This window comes from Chelonus insularis, unplaced genomic scaffold (genome assembly GCF_013357705.1).
Source record: "Chelonus insularis isolate UGA/USDA-ARS -01 unplaced genomic scaffold, ASM1335770v1 contig_406_pilon, whole genome shotgun sequence".
NCBI classification, from domain to species: domain Eukaryota; kingdom Metazoa; phylum Arthropoda; class Insecta; order Hymenoptera; family Braconidae; genus Chelonus; species Chelonus insularis.
Genome location: NW_023276563.1, coordinates 1,482,675 through 1,492,203, shown reverse-complemented (window position 1 = coordinate 1,492,203; position 9,529 = coordinate 1,482,675). Strand labels below are relative to the sequence as shown.

Sequence of the window (9,529 nt, the reverse complement as noted above, 5' to 3'; positions counted from 1 at the left end):
TGGATATATTCATTTTCTATTTCATCTTGACACGAATTCTGAACTAGTTAACATTTTTTACAAATGAATATTTTTAGTCAATTATTGAATGAATTCTATTATTAACATTTCGAATATCTTTCGTTATTTTTATTTATAGACGATATTGATCTGGTTCATCGCATATTTCAGATACTTTATTGAAACATTTTTTTAAAAGTATTTCTAGATGTTTCTGAAGTATCTTTTTGCAGTGAAAAATTTTATTATTTTTTTTCTCTCAATAAGAGTTGGAAGTGACAGGTATCGATGTAACGCCGAGAACTGAATTTAAATATAAATAATGAGAGATAAAGCAATAGATAGTAGATATTAAAAGTGGAAAACAAGCGTTTCAGAAAAAAGCAATCAATTTAATATCACCTGTAATCGCCTTAGATGTGTAATATGCAATACATGTAGTTTGTTATTATAAGGCCAAAAATTCATTATTCGTTCAACCGCTAACTGCATATTTCCTACCTGATTCATATACGTGAAGAGCAGCTGTTTACAGGAAAAAGATGCAAGAATATTTTATCAATGCTTGCTATCATGTTATCGAGAGCTGATTGATACTGTTTAAAAACGTACCAATCTATGCAAGATAATTTTTGAATCATCGTAGACATACATCCACATGTGATAAAGAAGAAAAAAAGCAGCAGATCGTTTACTGTCTGCCGTTAAAAGACTGTTACTACTTACTAGTGACCAATAGTATGTATTTTATTTAACTTTTATTATTATCTCTAGGTAAAGTAGAATTTGTTATAAGTATCAAAACAATTTTTTCCTTTATTTTATAAAATTTAATAAAAAAAAATACTAAAATAAGAATTAAAATTAAATAGTTGATAAAACAGCTGGATCATGATAACTTGATAAAGCAATGGCCCGATGTGTTGCTTGTACTGCAAGTGTTGCTGCCTGTGGAGAAAATTTCTTCTTATTCATTTATTTTTTATTGTAAAAAATCACATACCTTAAATTTTCTTCGAGCATTAAATTCGCGTAAATGTTGAACTGTTTTTTTCATGGAATGCAGTGCAGTTTTTTCACCACGTACCCATGAATTTTCAAGAAGTTTACGAGCAGTTGGTCTGTCCGTTGAACGTTCTTGCATAAGCTATGCAATAAAAATAAAAGATAAAAAATTTTTATAGTACTGTAGAAAAAATTTATTTTAATTATTTTTATTTACCCAAGCTGTTAGATTTTTCGCTTCCTCAGTTTTATCATTCCAATAAATTTCTGGAAACATATCTTCAACATTCCGAAAAGGTTCGAAGCCACAAAGTCTGAAAACATTATTTGTTAAATTTATTTTTTATCCACATATCCTATCAAAGTACAAAGTATGACAGGACTAACTCTGAATCAATATAAATAAAATTAATAAACACATACATAATGTATAAAACGATGCCAAGACTCCATATGTCTGATGCTGATGTAGCTTTTCCCGTAGCTATCACTTCCGGTGCTAGAAATGTAAAGTATTTTCATACAGTGGTGTATGCACATATTTTTTACATATATAAAATAACTGTCTTATTTATTCATGAATAAACTTTTGTGTTATTTGTTTTTTATGTATATTAGTCATAGTAAATCATCAGTTATTTGTCAAGTGACTAATCCAATCATAAACGATAGATATTTATCTGTATTGAAAGATTCAAAAAGTTCTACTCTTTACTAACCACAATACAAAATTTTGTAGGAGTTCATTGAAGGTGTTGCTGAGCCAATATCAGCCAATAATAATCTTGACTCTTTGCTCTCTTGAGCATAAAGTAATTTTTCAGGCCTCAAATTCCCATGAACTATTCCTCTATCATGAATATACTATAAGAACAAAATAAATAAATATGATTTTTATGTAAATTTCTAACTACTTGTCATCAGCTTTAATTTGTATTTGAATTTAAAAATACTCGATATTGTATCGTGATGAACAAACTTATGATAATGTTCGTCAATCGATTTATTGATTTTTATCTATCTCTAACTTTAAATGGAATGATAAATCTGTTAAAATACCTCTAGAGCTGCTGCAGCATCTTGAATCGCTTTAGCCGCGTCCTTCTCAGAATATCCTCCACAAGAGGCCAACCTCTCGAGAAGTTCGCCACCCAACGCCAGATCTTCTATTATGTACACTCGAAGTGCATCATCATACGCTTCTCTTACAGCTACCTATACAAACATACCACTTAAAATTGTCTATAACGATGTTGTCTTGTTTTCAAGTTAACTACTTTTAATTATTAAAATTACTAGGAAATTGTGTCAATGCTCTCTTAGCTTGAGAATTTATTCTAATCTCTTGAAAGTTTATAATAACATGATGTTTTTGAAAATTTTTATTGCACTTATACTCACAATGTTTTCATGTTGCAACGACAACATTGCATGGATCCTCGTTAGAGTTTCAAATTTATTCAATTTTGTCTAGAAGTATATATTTGTTAATAGCATTTAATTTTTTTTCTTGTTGCTTTTATTTTTTATTTACCTTTGGAACTATTTTACATGCATACTTTTTTCTCCCTTTGTGTAAACAATAGTGTATCGTAGAAGTTGAGCCTCTGCAATCAAATTTTCGAAGCTTTAAACTTGTGACAATATTCAGTTGATATAATCAAAGAAAACAAACACTGTAATCGATAAATACAAAATACGCTCACGGCAAATTTTCCCATACACACCTGCCAATAATATCACCAATGATATATTGATTTTGAATCACACCTCTTGATATATCTTCTAGCCACGTATTTTCATTTTTTATTGCTTCTTCCATATTTACAATATAACTTGCGACAGAATTTTGAAATAACTATTAGAATTTGTTTGAGTTAAAATTTCAAGTAAAGTTGAACAAACTGCACAGATAATAAATTTAGCTTTCACCAGTGCTGAATGATGTCTTATGCTCTGAAGTTTAAATGTAACTGACTGGCAGAACAAGCGAGACGATGCATTTGGATTATCTCAATCGCTATGCCTGCTACTGTAACGATACAGTAAATTTGGATCTGTTAAATCCAGTCGACCATGAGATAAGTTTATCAAAATAACAAAGACTATTTACATTTTTAAATAATACTATAAGTTTTAGTAAATGATTTATACGATTTTTTTTTATGATTTATTGCTTATAAAAGGTAGTTGCAATGATTTTTATGATGAATTTTATCACTACATGTGAATATAAAAAAAATAACATTCAATAATTAAATAAAAATTGAGGATTACTTGTACTACTTAGGTGTAACAATAAACGTTGAAACAAAAATTCAGAATATTGCGAACAGTTTGTTGCTTATTATCTATTCGAAAACGTGACGCATGAACGTTTCATATCAAACACGTATGAAAGAAGTTGCTGAGTTAGATAGTATATAGACATGCATACTCAGCTTATAAAATAATCTTTTACATCTTTCATTTCATGTTGAACGATAAATATTATAATGAAGGTTTATTAACATTTAAAATTATTCTAAATAAAATAAAATCATAAACAAAATAGATTTATATACCAAATACAACTAAGGCCTTGGTTAACATTTGTAAGCAATGATTTGTCATGGAAATTGAGGTCAATGTTAAACAGGAAACATTCGTTTAAATGTAAATGGATTAAGGCAGCAGCTGGATTGATTTTATGAAGTTGAGTTTTTTCTTTTCAATTTGTCATTGAATTATAGATGGATAATAAGAATAAGAAAAATGGTTATTATTGAAAAAGTAAATTTTTTTTATTCATCATCATTGATTGTTATGAGAGGTCAGTAAAAAATTCTATTAACATTATAATTCTTTTATCAAATACAGCTAGCAAAAATATATAAGTACATTATGCAGTAGAAGCAATTCGATTGTGAGAAATTCAATTAATGAATAAGTTTACACATAAATAAAACAATAACCATATCACTTACGAGAATGAAATCACAATTTTATCACTGTTATTTTCTTACGCCATATCTTTCATTAAATTGTTTTAATAGTAAATTGAGTAGAAAAAATAATGTATAAAAAATATCATGTATATTATTTTAACAATTATGGCTGTGATGTTGGTTAAATAATGACTATAACTATTTATTAGCTAAGTTAATTTTGAGTCGCAGTAGACAACAGCTAGAAAATTTTTATCGAGCTATTTACGCATTTATAAATTGAGAAAATGGTTTTCAACATAGTTGGCAAGTGTTTACTGCAGACGTAGTTGATGACGTAATAATACGTTACTGTAAATTTTCTTCGTTTTAACATTATCGAATGACCCTTGATTTTACTGATCAGCTCAGAAGAAATTGAGTTTGGCACAGGTGCCAAAATTAGATTACATCATTAATGAACAAGCCATGATGGCTCAATAAAAATTCTAAATAGAATAGCCATGTTAGAAATTGCTTAATATGAAAGCATTAGTTCGATATGATAGTCATTACTTACTTATTCGCTTTTGATGCATTATTTGTACGTTAAGAGTTTTTATCGAGTCGAAGGTCATTCCGTATGCAAAATACATTGTTGTCAGTAATTTGTTACAATATTGTGTATCTTACATATTTTAAAGTTATATTTAATTTGACATTAATTATACAAAGATTAGATTCTGAATGAATACTGTTGTCTAGCAGATATTAGATATCGATACATTTTTTAGAAAAGGAATATAATTATTAAAAATTTTTTTCAATACAAATGATCAAATAAGTAATAGTTTGAGCTAATATGTGTTATTTCTTATGTAAATTTGATTGAATAATTGGATAATCGATATTTTCTAGGTAGATGAACTATTAGAACTTTCGAACATTGTTTTAAGCATGGCAAAATTAACTGCTCGTTGATTTGTGTATTTTCCAAACAAGATACTCGAAATTAATGGACAGATATTATCAGAATATTGAGCCAATTCATATACTAAAGTGTTGACTATTGAATGTTTACAATATTATTCAACGCATTTTGTTGGTGATATTCAGCACCCTTAGGGCATATCTTTTATCCATCACATTCAACATTTCCATGTTTCGATAATATCAATTTGACGTCAATGCTCTATTGTTAGTCGCCAAAATTATGTCGCCGATTGTGTCGAACATGACGCCGCCTTTTAAAGCATGTGGCGCAGCATTTTTCTCGCACAATTGATGATAAGTCACACATACGTTTGTAAGATATACATAAACTCACGGGCTTGATAATATCTTTGCAACCTGAAAAATTTATTGAAAACATTTCATTATAACACTAGTATACTTGCATTTTGTATATTTTTTTCTTTTTGAAATATTTCTTACCGGGTTTTTCCTCCGTACACTGACGACGATAAAAACACCGTCTGGTATCAAGAGGTCGTCGGTGAAGAATGCAGTTTCCAGACTCTTTATTCGTCAATCTGTCTTTACAAATCACTTCTCTTTTTTTCACACCCGACTTTGAAGCACAAGTTGCATTGCAAGGTCCCCATTTACCTGTAATATTCATTCAAAATATCGATAAAAATAATTGGAGTCATTAAATAATTTATCATTAAATACGAATTTATAACTTTTTTTTTAAAAAAATTAATAGCAGCAAAGAAAAAGTAATGAATAAAAATGTTCTATTAACTTTCATAATAAAAATTATGGTGAATAAAAGAGTTCTGAGTAAAATAATAAATTTTTATTGAATATTGAAGCAACAGTTAAATTCAACATCTAATAAAATATGCATTTCAACTGTTTCAATTATTAATGTAATAATTTTATTACAACTTAGAAAAACATAATTCCAACATGTTTGATGTTGGAGTGAACTGATTGTTTTATTACTTTCTGAAATTGTGGGTAATAGCCTTAAATTAATAAGCCAATGAAAGTTTACACAATAATTAAAGAATTTACCAGTGACCCACTTCTCTCCTCGACATTCTTCTGACGAAGCGGGCTTGTTTTTTAAATTACAATCACCAGCAGATGAACATGAAACCTTCCTTATTCTTTTTCCATGTATACAGTGGCTCCATTTTGATACAAGCCACTTTGACTTGGTATTATACACAGAATTATTAGGATTTTCATCAACCACATTATCAAATTCCAGAATCTCTGGTTCTTCAGTAGAGTTGCCATCCACAGTGATCAGATTGGATTGATCATTAGTACTGATATTATAGAAAGCGGCGACCTTGTTATCAGTGTATATAATTAAAGGAATTTCGGAAGTTGGTCCACATGGTGGGAGGTCTATACAAGGTCCAACCTCAGCTGGCTTTGCATTCTTATCACATTCTCGATCAGGTAAAGCAAGTTCTGATCCATCTGGATCTTTTGCTGATGATACACACATCACTGATCGCTTTCGCACACCCTCACCACAAATAACTGGACACATTTGCCATGGTCCAACCCACCACCTGGATATATATGTATAGAAAATTATTCAATTTATACACCAGTCACGCAGGATAGAAGTTTGATAAGTTGGTGTTAGGTATTCTTAGATATAAAGAGAAGGATATCAGGAGGATCGAGAAAGTTTGTAGGAAACATTCGAGATGGAAGACTTGGTTTCAGAATGACGAGGTAAAATAAACTTGGGTGAAAACATTTTCTTCTTCTTTGTTCGTCTATAAGACTAAATAAATTGATCTATTAAACTTAAAAAGCCTACCTAGCTGGGCAAGGATTCTTGTTGCATTCACGTAATACAAATTCAGGCTTCGTTTTTTCATCACAAAATCTCTCTTCTACAATACCATTTTTTCTTTCATGACAAACAGCATACGATGTTTGTGTACCTCCTCCACAAGTTGCTGTACATATTGACCAATCAGAAAGAATCCAAAAGTATTCTGGAGCACGGTCTGGTTCACTTTTAGGTATCGTGTACTCATAATGAAGTCCTAAGTTGCGATAATGTCCTCGATAGATCAACTGAAAAAACAAGATGTTTAGTGTTTAATCAAATTATTTATCAACTCTACTATGCATGACTTGTTCATCAATAAATGTGATCTAATATATTATTAAACTCCAACACGACACAATACTACACTATTTATATTATAATATACATTTATTCTCATGTGAATTTACAAAACAAAGTTTTTTATTGAAATTTAAAATCGTTAAATGTGACAGAAATATCACTGCATGCATAGTAGGGTTAAATTTTAAATAATCTATGAATAATGCAAGCTTGTTCATGCTCTGATGCTCCATTGTTTTTCTGAAGTTATTCACATACATATTTAGATAAAAGATAAATTTAAAGAAAACGTACATAAACAACAATATCCTCCTTTATAGGCCCCGGAATCCTGACCTTTTCTTTTTCATGATCACGTTCGTACAATGCAGGCGTTCCCGCGACTTCATACTCTCCCGCTAAAGTGATCTGCCTGTCCAACGAAACGGAAACATTAGTCTCCAATGTGTGATCCATTATACTAATCCCAAGGTGTCTTCCAAAACACCGCACGCACCGTTTTCCATTAAGGAAGTATTTGTTGGAATTCCTTAGCCCAATGCCAATGTAATTTTTGCTGTTGCCAAGCTCCTCGATTTTGATATTTCTTGCACCCGCAGGAATGACGACGACTTCACGATAACCAGGTCCTTCATTTTTGTCATAAATTCCGCTCGTTGTCTCACATTGTGTTCCATCACCATGGCAAATACCGCAACGATCCTCCGTAGCTTCAGAATCAACAGTCCAGTCACAGCCAACTTTCTATCCCCAAAGTTTAGAGTATTAAGTTGTATGCCATGAAAATTTTCATGAAATATAATTGGTATATGTACATATAAGTGAACTTACTCTACATATTCCAGCGATACACATATCACGCGTACCAACGTTGCAAGGTGTACCATCCAAAGCTGCTTCACCCCAGGGAACTATGACACTCTCGTTAGTGTCAGTGCAGTACAATTTGCAAGGTTCATCTATGAATAATTCAGTCGTCAATAATTAACAAATATTTCATATATTTACATATTCGATACATTAAATAACTTACTTTGGTCAAAATATGGTAACCAGGTATAATTTTTTCCCTTGTATTCTGTATTATCATATTTACTACATTGGATACTCCGGAAACTTGGTACACCTTCAGGACATGGATCAGTGTTGCAAATCTTGTATCGTCGTCTCTCACCGATGCAAAACTTTCCGCCGTGTGCTGGCCTTGGATGGTCACACTTCCGTTCCATTATCGACACTCCCGCACCACAAGTTCTCGAACATTCTGTCCAATTACCCCACTTACCCCATCCACCGTCAATCTGGCTCGGACGATCGACTATTGGTACACATTTCTGATTTTGACACCACTAATTGCAGGAAAAAAACAGTCTAACAGTCACATGTTGTTGCATAATTTAATTAACTGACGGCTGTTTACTATTTAGATGTAGTTTCTTAATTGTTTTCTTGATTAAATTTTTTAAATATTCAAAAATAAATATATTTAATTATTAAAAAAATAAGAACATTAAAATTTATTAATAGAATAAAATTTTTCAATTAAATTAAATGTGCTTTGAAAAATGAAGTCATTGACTTGATTAATTTTAATTAACAAAAAAATAATATAAAATTTTATAAATCGCTTGAAGTACAATTTTAATTCATAATGTAACAAGTAAATTCTGATTGACTTTATTCAACTGAATAAGCAATATAATAGTAATTATTTTTCATAAATATTTAATATTCGCGAATTAATTAAAAATGCATTACTCAAACATTGGTAGTTCACGAAATTATTTTTACAGTTGTTAAACTTGCATCGTGATTATTAAAAAGTTAATTTGATAAAGTTGATAAATAAATTATTATCAATTTTATAATACTTAAATATTTTAAAAAATTATGATACTAATTATAATGTTATAATTACCATATGTTTACCGCAATGTGTTCCTGGGGCTGCCGGATGTAGCATAGTAATACATGATCCATCAACAATACACCAGAGTTTAGAGCAAATCTATTCAACAGTAATATAATACTTAATGAAAAATAAATATACGTTGATAACCATAACAAAACAAACAAAAAAAAGAATCACTTCTTGCAACGGTGAACAAACAGAAGCTTCTCTTATCCCGAATTGTAGTCGACATTGGTGCTCAGCATTGTACATCGCTCCAGGAGGTAGATCCGGATACGCGTAATCATTATCTGCTGGTTCGTCTTCCAAACATTCTCCCTTTCCTTGGCTTAAGCAAAGGAAAATAAATCATTGATTTTGTTACAAGCAACATCATTAAGGGCAATAATGTCAACAACATACTCAAGGAAATTTGTAATGTCTCTGCGTGAACATCGAGACCAAGCCACACCCACTGTATCCACCTCAAAAGTCGGCGTCATTACGTGTAATGTATCACCATCTCGTTTGCTGCAACCTATTTTTTCCGTGTCGTGATACATGCCAAAGCTTCGCAGAATATTATCGCGGACCAAAAAAAATGATAAAAGATTAGAG

The 9,529-nt window shown here is 30.7% G+C and overlaps 3 protein-coding genes across 9 annotated transcripts in view; 1 reads left to right on the top strand and 2 right to left on the bottom strand.

Annotated features, from left to right (window-relative positions):
- Nucleotides 1-9,529, top strand: part of LOC118069304 (zwei Ig domain protein zig-8-like) — a 147,318-nt gene that overhangs the window by 25,709 nt on the left and 112,080 nt on the right. The gene's annotated exons all lie outside the window — the stretch shown is intronic.
- LOC118069301 (calcium/calmodulin-dependent protein kinase type IV-like) lies at nucleotides 774-2,924 on the bottom strand. The gene is made up of 9 exons (XM_035087306.1): nucleotides 2,733-2,924; nucleotides 2,540-2,612; nucleotides 2,407-2,475; nucleotides 2,065-2,220; nucleotides 1,725-1,869; nucleotides 1,429-1,504; nucleotides 1,223-1,319; nucleotides 1,004-1,147; nucleotides 774-948 (listed from the first exon to the last, which is right to left on the bottom strand). Exons 1-9 carry the CDS (start codon nucleotides 2,825-2,827, stop codon nucleotides 865-867), a joined length of 939 nt encoding a protein of 312 aa, XP_034943197.1. The 5' UTR covers nucleotides 2,828-2,924; the 3' UTR covers nucleotides 774-864.
- The window catches only part of AdamTS-B (ADAM metallopeptidase with thrombospondin type 1 motif B), a 30,283-nt gene continuing 23,700 nt past the window's right edge, over nucleotides 2,947-9,529 (bottom strand). Inside the window, exons 7-17 of one of the 4 annotated variants that reach the window (XR_004690600.1) lie at nucleotides 9,335-9,481; nucleotides 9,110-9,260; nucleotides 8,939-9,028; nucleotides 8,054-8,369; nucleotides 7,852-7,979; nucleotides 7,315-7,764; nucleotides 6,703-6,965; nucleotides 5,934-6,445; nucleotides 5,346-5,519; nucleotides 3,972-5,261; nucleotides 2,947-3,062 (exon numbers count right to left, since the gene is read on the bottom strand). Coding sequence is in view for 3 of the 4 variants with exons in the window: in XM_035087300.1 (XP_034943191.1) it covers nucleotides 5,110-5,261; nucleotides 5,346-5,519; nucleotides 5,934-6,445; nucleotides 6,703-6,965; nucleotides 7,315-7,764; nucleotides 7,852-7,979; nucleotides 8,054-8,369; nucleotides 8,939-9,028; nucleotides 9,110-9,260; nucleotides 9,335-9,481 (2,383 nt within the window). In the remaining variant the exon portion in view is untranslated. Of the gene's footprint in view, nucleotides 3,063-3,584; nucleotides 5,262-5,345; nucleotides 5,520-5,933; nucleotides 6,446-6,702; nucleotides 6,966-7,314; nucleotides 7,765-7,851; nucleotides 7,980-8,053; nucleotides 8,370-8,938; nucleotides 9,029-9,109; nucleotides 9,261-9,334; nucleotides 9,482-9,529 lie in introns of those variants that run through there. The other 3 variants (XM_035087301.1, XM_035087300.1, XM_035087302.1) reach the window with 3 other exon arrangements.